Source organism: Gigantopelta aegis, chromosome 1 (genome assembly GCF_016097555.1).
Source record: "Gigantopelta aegis isolate Gae_Host chromosome 1, Gae_host_genome, whole genome shotgun sequence".
NCBI lineage: Eukaryota > Metazoa > Mollusca > Gastropoda > Neomphalida > Peltospiridae > Gigantopelta > Gigantopelta aegis.
In genome coordinates, this window is record NC_054699.1 from 33103768 (window position 1) to 33125218 (window position 21451).

General features: G+C 36.7%; 1 protein-coding gene across 2 annotated transcripts in view; it reads right to left on the bottom strand.

Annotated features, from left to right (window-relative positions):
- Window positions 1-21451, bottom strand: part of LOC121374016 (filamin-C-like) — a 96895-nt gene that overhangs the window by 4543 nt on the left and 70901 nt on the right. The window contains exons 14-21 of one of the 2 annotated variants that reach the window (XM_041500891.1): window positions 20840-20983; window positions 19413-19538; window positions 18094-18240; window positions 16652-16756; window positions 14113-14784; window positions 12475-12638; window positions 9772-9886; window positions 7105-7113 (exon numbers count right to left, since the gene is read on the bottom strand). In XM_041500891.1, coding sequence (XP_041356825.1) covers window positions 7105-7113; window positions 9772-9886; window positions 12475-12638; window positions 14113-14784; window positions 16652-16756; window positions 18094-18240; window positions 19413-19538; window positions 20840-20983 — 1482 coding nt within the window. The remainder of the gene's footprint in view (window positions 1-7104; window positions 7114-9771; window positions 9887-12474; window positions 12639-14112; window positions 14785-16651; window positions 16757-18093; window positions 18241-19412; window positions 19539-20839; window positions 20984-21451) is intronic. The other variant, XM_041500901.1, reaches the window with a different exon arrangement.

Below are 21451 nucleotides of genomic sequence, written 5' to 3' on the forward strand. Positions count from 1 at the left end.
AAACAACAAATGTCATTCATCATATTTGAATTAACAAACTGTCATTTTTGTAATTCCAATTCAGAAAATAATGCTATATTACAAGGTTGGTTAAATTGCACTTTTTATGTAGTTAAAACAAAAGCGATTTAAGCTTTATTTAATAAGACAAATATAGAAATAGCTTTGCGTTTTAACATATATTAATAGCAATGTTTTACATATTCAAGTGTATGTATATCTAGCTATGTCACTATCAAAAGAGAAACTGTTCTTAAAATACATTATGAGTAATTTTTAAAGAGATAAAATATTTTTAAAGACACAGACAATGACGTTTATGTACATATTCAAATACATGTGCATCTAGCTTTGTCACTATTAATGGAGAGACTGTATTAAAATACATTATGAATAACTTTTAAAGAGAGAAATGTTTTAAAAGGCAAAGACTAACACGTTTATAGTAAAAGGGACAATTAAAATGATTGTCAGTGGCATTCATTAGAAAGTATATGCTACACAAAATTATTCAGTTTTGCATATATTTCAAAGCATTTACTATGTTGGAATACATTTTGTTCAAAATATCGCCACATATAGAGAAGAATGCCACATCCATATTTTAACAGTGCAATTATTAAGTAATTTACATGCAAAAAAAAATTCAATATTAACTGACCAGAAAATTTTGAGTTAATAAAACAATGTCTCATATTTAGTATACGCATTTTAAAGTGACAGCATGGAACACGTACTATGAATTATTATTATTATTATTAACATTATTATTATTATTATTATTATAGCAAATAACTTCAAAAGACTGAGTATGTTAAATATTACAAAGGTCAACCAACAACGGAAAATACCTATCTTTATTTTCAAAATTTATTTCCTAAAGCGGATTATATTAACCTGTTTGAGTAGTAACGATATCAGGAATAGTAGTGATGTACCTTAAGTGGTTAACGTGAAACTATATTCACAATTGTCACCTATTTTCAGTTCCTTGAGATATTCAGTTCTAGATGCAGAAATCAACAATTATTATGAGATAACACCGCCTTTTTAAGTGTGCATGATATAACAGTTCTGGTTCAAACGAAATAAAATAAAACTCAATAAAATAAGCGATGCACAATTTGTTTTATAGACTTACATGCCGCAGATTGGTCGTAATAGTGGTATGCATGCATGCCACTAGAGTATTTGAACGCTCATATATCAAACATATTACCAGTATACGTAGAACGTGCAACAGAAATTCAACATGCTACATGAATAATAATGATTTTAATAAGTTATGGAAAGAAATTAGGATAGTCGAATACATGCTACTTAGTTCTAAATTGTATATAGGAATGCACGAAACGATTACTCTGTGTTCTATATTATACATAAGGTTGCTCGAACATGTTGCTCTTCGTTGCAAAAGTATGTTGTATTTATTCTATAAACAAGTTATATTACCAGTATGTAATGTTATATAGTGGTCTTCCAGATTTGTCTCGAGTTTAAATACTACTTGCACAAGACTGATATTTTTAAAACAAGGAAAATGATGGTCTAAGTTCGTGTTTCTTAACAGCAGACTACCGGCCTCTGTGGTGTCGTGGTTAAGTCATCGGACATAAGGCTGGTAGGTACAGGGTTCACAGCCCGGTACCGGCTCCCACCCAGAGCGAGTTTTAATGACTCAATGGGTAGGTGTAAGACCACTACACCCTCTTTTTTCTCACCAACCACTAACAATTAACAACTAACAACTAACCCACTGTCCTGGACAGACACTGTTATGGACAGACAGCCCAGATAGCTAAGGTGTGTGCCCATGACAGCGTGCTTGAACCTTAATTGGATATAAGCACGAAAATAAGTTGAAATATATAAATAAGTAAATAAATAAATAACATCAGACTCTGTATGAATTCATGAGATAATTAGCGTAAGATATTGATATCTTAGTTAAGCACGAACAGAACTTCCATTTATATAAATATATGCATGCTATTTCTGGGTTAAACCTTTCTCCCACATTAGATTTACGCTAAATTTAAAAGGAAAAGGTGCATACACGATCTAATAGAGAACTGACTGACAGCATATACACTATGTTCACTAATTAATAGTTTGTTACAGCATGCACAATGCAATTCAAAACAACACTAGATGTTTAAAATAACAACATTTTGGAGCATGTGCTGTGTTTGAATCAAAATGGAATCAAAGATAATAAAAGTTAATGTAGTCGTTAGAATAATTACATGTTTTACAAACAAAGAAAAGTTACAGCTATTTGCTGTCAACGTACGTTTATTTTGACAGTCTACAACCGGCCTCGGTGGTGTCGTGGTTAAGCCATCGGACATAAGGCTGGTAGGTACAGGGTTCGCAGCCCGGTACCGGCTCCCACATAGAGCGAGTTTTAACGACTCACTGGGAAGGTGTAAGACCACTACACCCTCTTCTCTCTCACTGACCAAGTAACAACTAACCCACTGTCCTGGATAAACATCGCAGATAGTTGAGATGTGTCCAGGACAGCGTGCTTGAACCTTAATTGGATATAAGCACGAAAATAAGTAAAAGAAAGAAAGTCTACATAGACTACAAAGGCCACCGCTGGTATGCCAAATATAATAATGGATATTTTATTTGTTTTGTTTGTTATTTCAACCACGCCATTGTGCGTGCGTTATACTTTAGCATGCTCATATACCACGAAGGTTTCGAGTATACCCGCCCCAGGGTTCGATCTCTGGGAAACCAGGTGTCAGATATTTGATAATTATGGCATGTAGTCTTTGGAGGAAACCTTCTACATTTTTTTCCATTGAAAGCGAGGGATCTTTTATATGCACTTATCCCACAGATAGCACATAGGCCTACTGCGGCTTTTGATTCACCAGTCGTGAAGCACTGGATGGGACGAGTCAAAACCCAACTGATCAGCTAATAAGGTTCGATCCTAAAACTCAAATAACTCAGGTGAGCCCTCTACCGACTCAGATATAATTAGAGAATACTCAACTCGCTACTCGGCAATACCGTTTATCTTGCATGAGTGAACTTATGTTGTCCTTCCCGAACCTTGGCTCGCGAAGGACAATATCAATTCACGAGTGCAAAATAAACGGTATTCCCGAGTAACGAGTTGGGTATACTATTTATTACCCATTATCAATATTTATCATTTTATGGAAAATTTTCGAACGATACCATTGTTGAAAATAACTCTGCAAGTTGAGAACAAGAGGCGGCGATGCGTCGTAGCCGTAACGTACGTATCGCCGATGACGTAAGTTAATTGTTGTCATGGCGTCCACCATGGAAACTACACAATTAACTACACAATTAATCACCTATGGTCTCACTACACAGATCACTTCCGGGTGAGAGTTCATTGATCACGGTCCACTATAATTCCTAATTGTGGCACATGTTGTGGTTCACATATTCACTTCTAGGAAATGGTGAAGAATTAAAACAATATGTATGTTTAATGGTAAGCCTTCTGGCTGTATTTTGCCCATGTTATTTTGTAATATTGTGCATCGACCTTTTGGGACATGGATATATAGCGCAAGTGACAGCCGGAGTGAATCGGTTAATGAACCACCTGTTCGGACCGGTACTACAGCCAGATGCGGTCATATAGCAAAATACTGAGACGGGAATATTCACAATTTTGGAGTGAATATAAATGCTTATATAATGTATGTTCGCAATGGTGTATGTTGTTAGTGCCAACGAGAACCCGTTCTATGGGCAATCTTCGCTTGAAGTTGGGCAGTTTAATATGGGTTTCAATGGCAGATGACATCTGTGTAGTGAGACCTATAGTGCAGGGCCCAATTTCACAACACATCGTAAGCCTAGTTTTGCACGTAAACGTAAATCTACGACTAAATCACAATTCTTATTACTATTATAGTACAACAAATATAGTTAGAAATGCACATAGTTCATTTTCTTTTGTCTTTAAAATGCTCCATTTTCCGTAATGATGCCATTTTCTGCGTGAAATAGACGCCAAACACGTGTAAACGCACGACCGGTATAACTCCTAGTAGCAGACGTAAACTTACGATGTTTAGTGAAATAGGCCCCAGCACTATTTATGACGTCAAAACTTATCTAGGAGAAGAAAGGGTGTGTTTTTTTTCTTTCCCTAGGGAAAAAGATCACTTTTCTTTTCCCACTTCCCTCTGCCCATATGGATAATAAAAAGTGTCCAAACATCTAGTGTTCCAAGAATTGCATACATCAGTTTATATTATTTATGTCTGTATTAACATCATACATTGTAACACCTGATTAGTTTATAAATGGTTCAATGACTAGGCAGTATCACGTCATACACTGATAATATTTAATACATATTTGAAGTTTGCATAAACTAAATAGCTTCTGAAAATACGTTGTGTATTGTTTATCAATTCCATCATCCACTGACGATACGGTAAATGTGAATGTTATAATACTAATAATTATGTACTTGAAATGAATCATTTGAATAATATAATATATGCTGAACAACAAAAGAAATGCGCCTATTTTAATATCTATATTTTCATGATACAATTAATTCGGTAACAAGACGGTCAAAATTGGTCTAAATTGTTTCACAAGACATAAATAATTTTAACAGACAGTAAAATTAATGAGACTCAAATTGAATAACGTAATAAATTGAAGAAAATTGAATTAATATTTGCGTTCCCTTTATTCTTCAGTATAGTTCTATAAGTCGTTTATTTTCAGCCATTAAGACTCTTTGCTATGAACAATGAACTTAGATTTGAACAGTTTAATGTTGTATCTGAATAAACTAATCCAATTCTATAAGTCGTTTATTTCCAGTCATTAAGACTCTTTGCTATGAACAGTGAACTTGGATTTGAACATTTTAATGTTGTATCTGAATAAATTAATCCAATTCTATAAGTCGTTTATTTCCAGTCATTAAGACTCTTTGCTATGAACAATGAACTTGGATTTGAACATTTTAATGTTGTATCTGAATAAACTAATCCAGTTCTATAAGTCGTTTATTTCCAATCATTAAGACTCTTTGCAATGAACAATGAACTTGGATTTGAACATTTTAATGTTGTATCTGAATAAACTAATCCAATTCTATAAGTCGTTTATTTCCAGTTATTAAGACTCTTTGCTATGAACAATGAACTTAGATTTGAACATTTTAATGTTGTATCTGAATAAACTAATCCAGTTCTATAAGTCGTTTATTTCCAATCATTAAGACTCTTTGCAATGAACAATGAACTTGGATTTGAACATTTTAATGTTGTATCTGAATAAACTAATCCAATTCTATAAGTCGTTTATTTCCAGTCATTAAGACTCTTTGCTATGAACAATGAACTTGGGTATTTTAAGGTTTATCTGAATAAACTGATGCAGTTCAGTATGTTATTTACCTTCTTCCATTAAAACGCTTTGCTATGAACAATGGAACATAAACTTGGGTATTTTAATGCTTCATGTGAATAATCTAATACAGTTCGGTAGGTTATTTGTTTGAAGTCATTAACTATTTGTTATGAACAATTAACTTGGGTAGTTTAATGTTTATCTGAATAATATAATACAGTTCAGTAAGTTATTTATTTGCAGTCATTAAAACAATTTGCTATGAACAATGAACTTGGGCAGTTAAAAGTTTATCTGAATAAACTAATGCAGTTCAGTAAGTTATTTATTTCCAGTTATCTTTGCTATGAACAATGGAACTTAAACTTTGGTATTTTAATGCTTTGCATGAATAATCTAATAGAGTTCAGTATCTTATTTATTTGCAGTGATTAAGACTATTTGCTATGAACAATGAACTTGGGAATTTTAATGCATTTTTTGAATAATTATTGCGATTCAGTACTTTTTTTCACTTGTAGCCATTAAAATCCTTTGCTATGAACAATGAACTTTGGTATTTTAATGTTCTCTCTGAATAAACTAATGCAATTTAATTATTTATTTATTTTCAGCCATTAAAGGGACACTCCTGAGTTTGCTGCAATTTGTAAGATGTTATCGACTAACAGAGACTTTCTAACGATTGTAATTACATATCAAATATATTTTTCTGCATAAAATATTAATGGTTGTATATTAAACGTGTTTCTGATTGCACTAGGTTACATTTTATTTTATTTCCTGAAACATATTTTTTCGTACGTACAAAATTATTTGAAGACAAAATCCAGTTTTTTTTTTTTTTTTACAAATATTAAGACGACCAGAAACACATTGAATATACAGACACTGATAGTCTAAACAAAAAAAATTAATATGTAAGTTTAATCATAGAAATATTTTATTAGTTGGAAACATCTTACAATGCAGCAAACTCGGGAATGTCCCTTTAAGACTCTTTTTTCTGAAAAATAGAACTTGGGTAATGTAATGCTTCATTTGTGAGTGTGCGGTGTTAACTATTAGTATGGACCGTGTCATCAGTGGGGATGCACAATATAAAGTTGTACTTTGGGGTTTTAACATTCACTTTAATATATATGATAATTTTGAGAACAACAATTGGACATAATTTATACAGACATAAATAAAAAAATAAAAATTGAGATAACGTTCAACATCTACATATATTTTAAAGAGAACCATTCATTTGCTTTGACCGTTCTAAAAACATTAATAATAAGAAGCTTTCTAATTTAGTATGGCAAAAATCTAATGTATTTAAATAGTTTTATTAGTACTATCAGTAAAGTTATGACGCATGCGTGTTCAGGATGACGAACACTCGCAGTCTTTCGCTAGACTGGTGTTTTCGCTTGACATTAAATTAATGTCATGTGATAGAACATGATGGTACCAGTCAAATTGTTCTGCGAGCGCTCGTTCTCCTGAACAGGCGATGAATAATTTTTTTTACAAAACGACAAAACTCTACATATATTTTTCAATGTATCATATCGCATTATATGTGCTGGTTTATGAATAGTTGAAAGACTATTTCTCTGATTTAGATTAAGTGTTTAATCAGGTGCTATAGCCTGGAGGTATATATATGTGTGACAACACCACCAGAGAAGAATACATGACAGAGTTGCAAAAATAGTGCAACGATATACACAATACCTGACACTCCTGAAAAAAAAGTGAAAATGGAGTTAAAATTGATTAGTGCAGCTAGGCCATGTTATAAAACAATACAAAATTTAAAAAATAAAAAAAATAAAAATAATAATAAACGTTACATCTATACTATAGGTACACTACACAAGCTTTAACAAAAACACATTGAAATAAAAAAAATATCAACTATATACAATAATACATGATTGGTATTTAAAGATGTGTTTATCAAATATTTAAAAACAGAAAGAGTCAGGTGGCAGGATTTGAACCTACTGCACCCATTCGTATGACACCTGACTGTCCTTGACCGTGACTATTTGGACACTGATGGGAAATGGCAGGTTCATGGTAGGGCAATCTGATTAAAATTAGCTCTACTAGGTCTACCAGTAGATCTAACAGCATTGCGTGGACTCCCATGCCCAGGTGACATTTCATCTATAAATAACAATTTAAATATCGACCAATTACACTTCGCCTTTTATAGCGTTATTCGGGAGCATACAAATTTTGAAAAATATCAGGCGAGACTATTTATGCAATAGGCGAACTTGTTAATATATTTCAACATTAATAAAACAGGGGGAAAAGCACAGTAATAAACTCTGGATTGTATACTAGTATAAACAGATTTTATGGCTATACCATCACGGTTTTTGTTTTTCGTCTTGAAACGAATTTTATATAAAATTTTATATTGAAAGTAGTTTCCGGCATACTTCGTAATTCACCCGAATCATTTCGTATACCCTAGGCATAATCACAAATGTTGTTTTTTTCGGGGTTTTTTTTTCTTCAAATCACTGGCATGTGTTTGCAAGTAAGGTTTTGATTGGTCGAATCAAACGGTCAACTGGACATGAGCTCCAACGGGATGCTGTTAGATCCACACGTAATAGTGGAGCTAATTTTAATTAGATTGATGGTAGGGATGAGCATCTGCCGTGATTCGAGACGTAAGGTATGGAATGTTGTGGCAGACAGCATAGAAAGAGTTGACGGATGAGGAAAAATGAGATAGAAATCAAAGGTGACAGCAAGCAAGAGGTCAGTAGAATATGAAAAAAAGATATTAAAAAATATGTGATTCAATGTCCAATCACATTGTTTTTATGTGTTTCAATACCCATGCATGTTGTGTTACATAGTCATTACGAAATCTGGTCCAAAGAATAAACACATATTTATTTGTCGTGTAGGCTACCTATATCGGTCATCAGCAACGTTTCTTTTACATAAGCCTCATATCATAGGCAGAATATACTGTTGCCTTTCCACAGGCAGCATATTACATACCATGGCCTTTGTTCAATCATTTGTGGACGACTGGCTGGAACGGGAAATAACCCACTGGGCTTCGTCCTTGCTTATTTCGAGGTCTGGGCTTATTTCAATGGTCGCATCCGCTTAGCAATCGTGCAATAGATTCCCTATACCGGCATCGGTGGTGTCGTGGTTAAGCTATCGTACGTAAGGCTGACCGGTACCGGCTCCTACCCAGAGCGAGTTTTAACGACTCGGTGGGTAGGTGTAAGACCACTACAACCTCTTCTCTCGCACTAACCACTGGACAGACAGCCCAGACAGGTTGCACTAAACCAATTAATTTCCGGCTGGGTCGAAGTTCGAGGTGCACCGAACTTTTGATAGAGAAGTTAACACCACAAGTCCTGTGATTGGTTATAAATGTGAGTGTGCTGGTTGTAAAAATTTTTTAGTTTCATCTGGGCTAAAAGTGTATGCAATTTTATTTGATGTAGTACCACCGTGTCAAGTAGCCTTGTGCTTGGAACATGTATTGGGTACCTGTAAAAAAAGTACTTAAATTTTGTGCGAAACTAGGGGTGTTGTAGAAACATCTGGTTATACCGAAAATGAGCCATGAAAGGTACCATTTTCTGCAGTTAATACTTTGAGGTAGGGGTTGTAGTACTGATATTTATGGGTCATAGTTTGGTTGATATATTGCATATAGTGTTTTTAAACACAAACGTTAACATGATCGCCTATGGGATTTTAATTGGTATAGTCCAACCGACAGCTGAGGTGTGTGCTGAGGACAACGTGCTGGAATCTTAATTTGATATAAGCACGAAAATAAATTGAAATGAATGAAGATTCCATATTGGAATTCTGAAATCGTCGCACGTCGAAAGGGCCTTGCAATGCTAGAAATTATGGGAGGGGGGGTGGGGGGTGGGGGGTAGAAGCACCGTATCCGGTAGTTAAGACTGTGTACTGTTTCTATTTTTATGTTCATAAGAATAAAATGCATTGTAATTATCATTTTAATGTCACGGCTTCACGTTGAAGAGATGATGGTAAGTTTTAACCAAAAAAAACAACAAAATCTGTGATATTTTAACAGAGGAAAACGTCCACAAAAAATATATTAAACTAGAGCTCGTCTCAATAACCATTACTTCTCAGACGAACGTGCGTTTTTAGAATTATAATTTTATTTTTATTTTGGGGTGCTACAAAAACCTGGATGACTAGAACCACTTCAGGTGTGTGAAAATGAATATTCTAATTAATAAAATGTAAGTGCATCTAATTTAAATGATCAACAACGACTTTAATAGAGAAAACTACGTCAGTGTTTAAAAACTAGTGTCTGTCGCTTTAATGTTTTAACTAGCCGCGTCACGACAGCAGGGTACGTACCTGGTCCGCCTTCCCGTGGGTCGATGTTGATCTCCAGGTCTTTACCCACCACCGCGTGTGTTGGGGGCATCGTCATCTTCACCTTCATCGGTCTGGCAGGCACCCTCACGTTTACCTGACAACGATCTCACACAAATATACTAATGGAAATAAAGTAGGGAATACATAAAATAGTAACCCCACGATACTATACGTTACGATACAATAAGACACGATACATACGGTACGATATGATACGATACGATACCATACGACACGACACGATAAGACACAATACGATACGATACGATACGATATGGTAAGCTACGGTACGATACGATACGATACGATACGGTACGATACCATACGATAGATATCACGGTACCTCATTCGTGATGTTTCCTAGTAACACAAGAAGCTGAAGCTTAGGTGAAATGATTTTAAAATACGAAATAAAGACGATAAATAGTACAAGCACATACTGTATCAGGAAGTTAACCGTGTTATTGGCATTCAATCCCACAGTTCATCAATCTCGCATTACACCTCTGTATTGTATACAAACATAACTACTGTAATAGGTAATTAAATCTGGTTATAAAACCTTTTAGAGTCCAGACCAAATCTCTAATGACGTCACACGCATACAGTCTGTATGGAGTAGCCATGGCATCACCGTCTCAGACTCTATTAGAGCCTCGAGTCTAGACTCTAAAAGCTTTAAAAGCACCAGGCTTGGTTTCAGATAATAATATATGTATACACACACACACACACACACACACACACACACACACACACCGCCCCCCGCCCCCCGCCCCCTGCCCCGGAATTGGTCACTGGCGAAGTCAGAGGCTAAATCCGGGGTGGGCGTGCCTGAACCCTTGTGGACAGGGGCACGTAAATAGAGTTCCCATTCCCATATATGTTCCCCTCCTGCCCCGGAGTTGACCACTGGCGAAGTCAAGGGCTAAATCCGAGGTGGGCGTGCCTGAACCTCTGTGGATATGGGCACGTAAATAGAGTTCCCATCCCAATATATGTTCCCATATTTCTTTTCATCAGTATATATAACCAGTAAACCCTAACACAGCAAGTATCTGTGCCACCCAATAACGTTCGAAACCGATCATATTTATTGTTATTGTCACGGAAATATAACATTAGTCTTATTAATTATTAAAGGAAGTTTATTTAACTGAATTGTTCACGTTGTCATGAAATTGATTTTCCCATCCGGTAATAATGACCTTTTTGATTGCTTGATCAAATTGAATTAAAAAAAACACCAGAATATTGGTGGGTGTTTTCAGATCAGAGTAGCTGTAACGATGTTTCTTTATCTATTAAGCCAAGAAATCTATAAAACATAGGCGTTATAGGATATTTTATTTACGTAGATAAAACATATACATGTAATACTTTGACACAACAGGGCGGGGCGTAGCCCAGTGGTAATGCGCTCGCTTGATGCGCGATCGGCGTGGGATCTATCCCCGTCAGTTGATCCTGTGGGCTATTTCTCGTTCCAGCCAGTGCACCACGAATGGTATATCAATCAACGGCCGTGGTATGTGCTATCCTGTCTGTGGTTTCCTTACTAAGACTATATGTCAAAATTACAAAATCTTTGACATCCATTAAACGATGATTAATAAATCAATGTGCTCTAGTGGTGTCGTTAAACAAAATTAACTTTTAACTTTTTGACACAACAACTCACTTACGAAAACAACAACAAACACCCATACACCAAAATCTGACATCCAGTAGCCGATAATTAACCAACCAATTTACTCTACTGGTGTTGTTAAACAAAACAAACTTTCAACATTTAAAGCTTAGTGTGACGGAACATGCTCTTAATTTTGTCTTCGCCTGTGGCGATATTAATTGTTTTAGAGGGCCGTGTGCAGTTCCAATATGCACTTAAGCCCAGGTGGGCACTTTGTTGCGTAATACCTCCGCGCGACCGTGGTCGAGCTGTGCCTAATACACACCCAGCCCAGGTGCGGAGGCCATGTGGCCAGTAGTTACGTAATACCTCCGCGAGTGCGGTTTTTACGATCGTGATTTTGGCGACTAGGCGTCAGCAAGTCTGGCCATCTAAGGAAAATTGTCGTCTTGGTCGCTGTGGCAATATCACTTGTAGGTATTCGGTGCCGCGATGTGCCCCCGGGCGATATTTGGCTTTTATGATAAATAGCTAGGGTTTTAGAGATCTCTAGGAGAAACATATTGGAAGGCTTCCAGGGAAGGCGTCCGTTTGGACTTGGTAAATATTATTTCTGCTCTGTTGTATAACCTTGATGTGATTGATGTGACTTTAAATATTTTAATACTGTATTATACCAATATTATTTAGACGGTGCTGCCGGTAATCTGACGCAGTAAACTGTAGGCTCACTGTTCTAATATATATAAGGCTTATCCAGTCATCCTAGAGGACCTAGGTAAACTGTAGGTTATTGTCTTTATTGTGATAGGTACCAGTATTAATTCTGTATTACAAGGTTACTGAATGAGTAGTTAAGGGTTAATTAAAAATTAACCAGTTAGGAATAGAGTTGTAATTCCTTTATTAATTAAGCCACGCGGGTTGAACTGCCTGTTACAGAGAGATCTAATAGATATACAGTTAGGAGAGATATTTGGACAATCGTGTTTTATTCAGTTACGGGTATTGTAGGATCCCCGTGACACTTAGTTACGTATATGGCATACCTTGAAGGGCGATCCCTTGAGGGTGTGGTGGTTCCACTTGAGGTTGAGGAGGTACGCCCCTGGTTTCCTGGGGATGTACGTACACTTTGACACCTGTGGACGTACTGGCTCTATGTTCACGGGAACCTTGTCGTTAATGCTGGAAAGTTCAGCGGCCGGGAAGCCTGGAACGAGAATTGTATACTGTAATAATACCCGTCTATATCGAACTCTGATACGTCGAAGTAACGGGCTGTAATCAACATATGATTCCTTCGTCAAATACATGTACAACGTTTTGGGATTGGTCAACATTGGTTAAATTATATTAATGTCATTAATGTTATTTGTTATTCAGTGATATAGAATGTATACATCCCACAACTTATGCTTATATTTATCAGAGGTGGTTCCAAGGGCGGACCAGGAGACCCATCCCCTTAAATATATGAATAATTAGCGCCTCTTTTTTCTGGCTTTAAAAACAAAATCGCTGGGTTGCCATTTTCACGAGTTGGTCCATCTGCCCTTTTTTCCTTAAATCTCCCCTCCGCCCCACAACATCACCACCACCACCACCAATATTAAAACTATTCCTGGATCCACCCCTGTTTATGACCAGTTGAAGTGTTTCGATTTGTCAGACGTCCTAACAATTCAATAGGACATATTTCTAAAAGATATTTACAAAAAAAAAAAAATCATAAATATTTTGGTGTATGCAAAATCTTGACAACCAGACAGGATCTTGAGCTTGTGTAAACATTAGGATAACATGCACAAGGGCGTAGGCTGGGGGGGGGGGGGGGGGGGGGGGGGTGGGTCCGCTTTCAGAATTAAACACACAGGTTTATACATATGGAATTTCTGGTGGTGCAAAAACAAAATAAAAAAGGGTACACTTGTTTCATATTCGACCACCCCACCCCCCCCCCCCCCCCCACCCCCGGTCCAGATCACGCTACGCCCCTGATGCAACCATACAGAATGTACAGGGCCCATATTTTCAAAGCAATCTTAGCCTATGAAATCGTAAAATCATTGTAAGCTATGACATCACTATGGCGTGTGCTGTTGTGACGTTACACCCTACGATGGTTTTACGATTTCGTAGCGCTAAGATAGCTTCGAAAATATGGGCCTAGTGTTGAATATTTTGAGCAAGAAACTGTATGCATAATTTTTGAGTGCATCACTGGTGACAATTTACTCAAACAATGTTAATCAATCATCTGTAATCCAAATCTGCTAACATAATATAACACTATAGCAAAAAAACCCACATTAACAACAAAACCCTTAAAGGGACATTCCTGAGTTTGTTGCAATTTCAATGTCATCGACTAAAAGATACTTTTTAACGATTATAATTACATCGTTCTAATATTAGTACTAGGCTAAATTTGATTTATTTCCTAAAATATATTTTTTCGTACGTACGAAATTATTTGAAGACAAAATCCAGTTCGGGCTTCTTACAAATATTAAGACGACCAGAAACGCATTGAATATACAGACACTGATATTCTAAACAAGAAAATATATTTAATATGTAAGTTTAATCGTAGAAATATTGTATTAGTCGGAAACATCTTATAATGCGACAAACTCGGGAATGTCCCTTTAATTAATCTTGTAGAGTATATAAAATAGACTCACCAACTCCAGCCTTGGTTCCGTCTACGTAAAACACCGCTGGCTTGTCTACCTCTGCTTCCTTAAGGCCCCGCCCACTAAGGATGACTTTAGGAGACCTTCTCGCGTCTAGAGTGGGGAGGACTTTGACAGCGTTCGGCATGGATGGGGGAGGCGTTTCTTGAGGGTGCTCGAAGATGACGTTCGGTCCTTGCTGTGCCTGGTACGGACGGTAGATGGCGGGTTCGCTTCCGTGGATGCTGACTTGTGGCTCTCCGTTCAGAGAACCCACGGTGGATGGTGGTCTGGGGTAGGGATCGTCCTGTCGCTGGTAGGGATCCGACTGATATTGGTAGACTACTGTCTGTCTGGGGGCGTCCGTTTTTCTGGGGTAGGCCTCCGTCTGTCTAGGGAACGTGTCTGTCACTCTAGGGTAGGCCTCCGTCTGTCTGGGGTAAGTGTCCGCCTGTCTGGGGTAAGTGTCCGCCTGTCTGGGGTAAGTGTCCGCCTGTCTGGGGTAGGCTTCCATCTGTCTGGGGTAGGCTTCCATCTGTCTGGGGTAGCTGTCTGTTTTTAGCGGAATCTGGACCAGTTTGTAGTTGTCAGGTTCTACCTCGGGGTATCTGGTAGCATAGCCAATGTACGGAGATTTCTCTAGTGGGAAGCCACTCCAACGAACATCGATAGTATGGCGTCCTGAAAGAGAGATAGCATGATGGAGTGGAATTTTATGATTCTTTCAAACTGGGTCCGTGGTTATAAAACGGTACTTCATTCATGATGTTTCCTCGTAAAACAAGAAGCTGAAGCTTAGGTGAAATGATTTCAAAATAAGAAACAAACATGATAAATAGTAACAGCACATATTGACTGCAACCAAAACCCTAATCCACAGTATTGGGAAGATAGCCATGCACTCAGTCCCACATTACACCTCTGTGTAGTATACATGCATAACTACTATAATAGGTAATTAAGTCTGGACACGTGCTTATAAAACGTTTAGAGTCTAGACTCCATCTCAAATGACGCCACAGGCATGCAGTTTGTTTGGCATTGCCATGAACTTACTGTTTCAGACTCTAGTAGTCTCGAGTCTAGTCTCTAAACATTTTAGAACACATTGATTAATTAATCATTGACTGTTGGATGTTAAACATTTGGTCATTCTGATTCGTAGTCATCAGAGGAAACCCGCTACATTTTTCCTATGCAGCAAGGGATCTTTTATATTCACTTTCCCACAGACAGGAAAGCACATATCACGGCCTTTGACCAGTCGTGGTGCACTGGTTGGAACGAGAAAAAAACCCAATCAGTTGAGTGGATAAATTGAGGTGGTTCGATCCTGCGACGAAAGCACCTCAAGCGAGCACTCAACCGACTGGGCTAAATCCCATCTCTTTATTAACAGATGTTAACCAAGAATTCGCTTGACTTATTTACAGATCAATATACGCTAAAATGAGATTTGCTATCAGCAGACGCTAAACTGAGCTTTCAAGGCATGCTAAACTGCGCTTACTGTCAAGAAGCTAAACTGAGCTTACTATTAACATACGGTAAACTGACATTTACTATCAACAGACCCTAAACTGACGTTTACTATCAACAGACGATAAGATCAACTATCAAGAGATGCTAAACTGTGCTTACTATTAAAGAGACATTCCTGAGTTTGCTGCACTTTTAAAGATATGTTCGACTAACAAAGACTTTTTAACGATTGCAATTACATATCAAATATATTTTTCTGTATAAAATATTAGTGGCTGTATATTAAACGTGTTTCTGATCGTTCTAATATTTGTACTAGGTTAAATTTCATTTTGTTTCCTAAAATATTTTTTTTTCGTACGTACGAAATTATTTGAAGACAAAATCCAGTTTGGGCTTCTTACAAATATTAAGACGACCAGAAACACATTGAATATACAGACACTGGTATTCTAAACAAGAAAATATATTTAATATGTAAGTTTAATCATACAAATATTTTAGTAGCCGGAAACATCTTATAATGGAGCAAACTCAGGAATGTCCCTTTAATATACCCTAGATTGAGCTTTACTCTCAACAGACCCTAAACTGACATTTACTATCATCAGACGATACGATAACTATCAAGAAATGCTAAACTGTGCTTACTATTAGTATACCCTAGACTGAGCTTTACTATCAACATATCCTAAACTGAACTTTGCTATCAACAGATGTTAAATCGAGTTTTACTTTCAACAATCGCTAACTGAGCTTTCTATCAATCGACGCTAAGTGAGCTTTTCTGTCAACAGATGCTAAACTGAGGCTTACTATCAACATACCTTAAACCGAGCTGTACTATCAACAATTATTGCTAATTGATATTTACTATCAACATACGCTAAAGTGAGTTTTCCTATTAATACATGCTAAAACAATTTAGCTTTTCTAAAACACAACATACATACAGTGAATAGTAGAGTACACATAGAGAATGAAAATATACAGAGAAATACAAAACTATTAATAATATGATTATACAGAAGTAAATTTGATGTAATAAGGTTGTTAAACAGCCTACCTTCCTCTCTTGGGGTGAAGATAACCGTGTTTCTCCCATCATTCCTGGCATCAATGGCGACAGGGATTTTACCGGATGGACCCCGAACTTGAGCAGTTAGTTCCCCTGAAATATTAAATGTTTACTCTGTTGAGACACAGGAAATGATACATTAGTATAGCTTGTTTTGTTTAACGACACCATTGGAGCACATTGATTTATTAATCATTGGCTATTGGATGTTAAACATATGGTAATTTTGACGCAGTCGTAGAGAGGAAACCCGCTACATTTTTCCATTAGTAGAAAGGGATCTTTTATATGCACCATCATACAGAGAGGATGGTACATACCACGGCCTTTCATATACAAGTCGCGTTGCACTGGCTGTGACTGTCCAATGGGTCACCGACGGGAATCGATCCCAGATCGACCGCGCATTAAGCAAGCGCTTTACCACTAGGCTACGTCCTCCGCCCCTAATTAGTACACACATATATATATATATATATATATATATATATATATATATATATATATATATATCAATAGAAATGTGTAAGTTCTGAAACGATGATTTATTGAAATATAAATAATAAAGCCTTGCAAAACAATTTGCAAAATATATTAAATATCGAATTTTAGTAACCAAACATAATTGCAACCCGATTTACCCTGGTACATTTCCGTAGGAAAATGAGCTATAAGGATGCATAGATATTCTGTGTTCCACGAGGAAATCTTGCCATCCTAGATTAACCCTGCTTATTGGTGTCTATTGCTACTTGTTTTACACTATAGACTTTTATTGTTTGTATTAGTATTTAGTATTCAAGCGCTTGTATAGTTTTACGGTTATGAGTAAATTCTTCTCTTAGCTGAAAAATAATTTGTATTTGCAGCTGTGACCTTGGCCTGTAACAAATGAACTTGCTCTCTACCTCGAATCCACCTGGATTCTTCATAATCGGACTCTACACCCTCTAAAACACCGAATTAGACACAAATTAATATTAACATCCACTAATTAGTTCATGATATGAGATACGCCGCTAGGCCTGTGTGGTGGCGACCATTTTGAAAAGGGCCCCAAAAAGGGGGTTGGGTGGCCTGACAAATTGGGACCCTAGAATAAGAATGAATGAATGTTTAACGACACCCCAGCACGAAAAATACATCGGCTATTGGGTGTCAAACTATGGTAATGGAAACAAACAAGGTGATGATCAACATCAACAGAAAAATTCAAGATATAAATAAAAACAGTGTAAAGAACTGTGCAAAAATACAAATACAAATATCACAGATAGATACTGACTTTTACTCTAAACTTCAATTTGTGCTGTATTGGCCATTCTCAAAGAGAATGTTACACCCCAGAGTTTTATTTTATTTTCATCCAAAATGGTACCAAACCCGCAAATCATATCAGTCTGCAGTACCAAGCACATAAAACAACTCACCTGGGCCAGCGGCAGAAGCATCAAACGGAAGTTGTTTCTCCTTGTTGACCACCAGTGGGATGATTCCCTTATCATCAACCAGTGGACGCCAGCCGCCAGACACCCTCACGTTGTAGGGATCAACCACAGTTGGCATGAAGGGGCTGTCTGGTAAAATCAACCATTATTGACATGAATGGACTAACTACTGGTAAATTGTTTTAATTAACCAACATTGGCATGAATAAACTATCTGGTAAAATCAACCATTATTGGTATAAATTGACTACCTATTGCTAAAATGAACCACCGTTGGCATGACGGGGCTATCTGGTAAAATCAACCATCACTGGCATGAGTCGGCTACCTATTAAACATCTACCACCATTGGCATGATTGGTCTATCTGTTAAATTGTTTTTTAACAACATTGACATGAATAAATTATCTGGTAAAATGGTAAAGTCAACCACCATTGACATAAATGTACTACATAATAAAATGGTTCTAAGTGATTACTTATAACATTAAAGCATATTATACCGTGCTAATAATACTAAACTTAAATCAATCATTAAATTAATGACCAGGTTATATATTAACAATTTTAGTATTCCTAGAGTTCTCCATAAATATTAACAACAGAAAGACGCCCGGGTAAAACAACAACATAATTATGAACTATTTAGTATTTAGAGTGTATATTCTTCTATCATAGTTCTTCTAAAATAATTGAATGCTATCTTTGTAATTAATATAATATTATCTTTTAAATGTCAATGGATATGATAAGTTCACGTTAATTAAAGTTTGTAGCACTCAGTTTTTACTTTAATTCGTGATATATATTTTTTTGTATGTACGAAATTATTGAGAGTTAAAATCCGGTTTGGACTACTACCAGCATTAGGACAACAACAAACACCTTGTAAATACAGACACTGATATTTTAAATAAGAAGATGAATGTAATGTGTATTTTACGTCATCGAAAATGCTCTGTTGGTCGGAAAGGCTTTACAATGGCCGTAAGCTCAGTCTCTTTAAACAGAATTTTTAGGTATCACTTATATAGTTCGAGATAACGTAAGCCATTATCGGGTGAACTGCCTGCGTTGGAGACTTTTTAATAGTGATAAATTCAACATATAAGTAAAAGATGTCAAAATTATAAAATAATATTGCGTTAATATAACAGATTTAATTCATTATTATCGTTTTTAAATTTTAAAAAATCAAGCCTCCTTCGCGTTAAAAACTTCGCCTTCTCAAAGTTTGAGAGAGACGTGACGTCACCCTATAATTTGAACATCGCGCAAGACCTGGTGTATCAATATCAAACCTTCAATATCTCTGCCGTCTATCCGGATGTTGATGATGTGGCGCCCTCTCTCGACAGGTGTGTAATGGACCTTCAGAGTCCCGTCAGGCAAAGGCTCGATCTGGCTTTTGATTGGATAAGTCGGACCTATCAACACATTAAACTTCGACCATTCAAATGTATGACATTATATTATCACCACCACAATCCAGTTCCAATTTGAGATTATGTGTCTATCAATATACACTGCATAGTTTGTGAATCTTAACAAACCAAAATATTATATAATGTTTATATGTATAATGCTATATATGTTGTTTATGTCCCTGACTATATACACTAGTGCATATTGTTTACATGTCTGACAAAATATAAAAGTAAAGTAAAGTTTGTTTTATTTAACGACGCCGCTAGAGCACATTGATTTTTTATCTTATCATCGGCTATTGGACGTCAAACATATGGTCATTCTGACACTGTTTTTAGAGGAAACCCGCTGTCGCCACATAGGCTACTCTTTTTACGACAGGCAGCAAGGGATCTTTTATTTGCGCTTCCCACAGGCAGGATAGCACAAACCATGGCCTTTGTTGAACCAGTTATGGATCACTGGTCGGTGCAAGTGGTTTACACCTACCCATTGAGTCTTGCGGAGCACTCACTCAGGGTTTGGAGTCGGTATCTCGATTAAAAATCCCATGCCTCGACTGGGATCCGAACCCAGTACCTACCAGCCTGTAGACCGATGGCCTGCCACGACGCCACCGAGGCCGGTCGACAAAATATAATGATGTTTATTGTATCTAACAATATTTGCCACTGTATAACTCTTTATGTCTAACAACATATAATACTGTGTATAATAACTATTGTTTAGTTGTATAACAATATATTATATGGTATATTGTTTGTTTTTTTAATACCTAATATTGTAGATTGCTTATGCGGCTAATATTGTGTAATATTTTATTATATTTAAACAAAGAAGTTTGTTTTGTTTAACGACACCACTAGAGCACATTGATTATTAATCATCGGCTATTGGATGTCAAACATTTGGTAATAGTCTAAGAGAGGAAACCCGCTATATTTTTCCATTTGTAGCAAGGGATCTTTAATATGCACCATCCCACAGACAGGATAGCACATACCACGGCCTTTGATATACCAGTTGTGGTGCACTGGCTGGAACAAGAAATAGCCCAATGGGCCCACTGACGGACATCGATCTGAAACCGACTGTGCATCAAGCGAGCGCTTTACCACTGGGCTACGTCCCGCCCGAACATATTTAAACAAATACATGTATGTTCATATTAATAACTCCAGGTACGTAAGATTAATCAAGTTATGTGTTTTATCAGTCTGTGTCGCTTCTATAACCTGCTAAATGTTATATGAAAAACATTCTTTAGACTTGGCACTGATGCGAGTATAAATGAACTCACCTGTAACGTTAACGGACACCGTGCCGGGAAATCCCCTCGGGTCCACAAAGAAGTGAGTGGGCTCATCCAAGATGGCGCGTTTCAGTCCCTCCCCGTGAGCCTGGGGTGATTTGAGTTCATCTATCTCCTGGATGAAGGGAGATCCTGAAATAAAACCAAGACTTTGTTACTCAATTATACACGATATATCTCTCGTCTCTACAAGCATTGATCCGTTATCAAAGTAGACTTTAGTAACCTATGAGTATGTATACTATTCCAATAGCACGTCTTTGTATTTAATGACTTCGTCACCGAAGAAGGCTCAGTTACTGGCCTATGTAGAATATTCTAGTATCTAGTCTTTATGCATATGTACTGACCCTCATGACCCAGACTTAGATACCGCTTTATTTACAATATTACAGTATTTATTATTTATGCATTGTGACGCAATCGCGGAAGAAGACGTAATTAATGAATTATATATAATATTCGAGTATTTAGTCTTTATCCTGAAGCAGACTTTGTTACAGACTTAATATGTACAATATTCCAGTGTCACATCTCTACACATAGTGACCTACTTATTGGTCAATACTTTAAAACAAATAATTATTTTTGACTTACTCA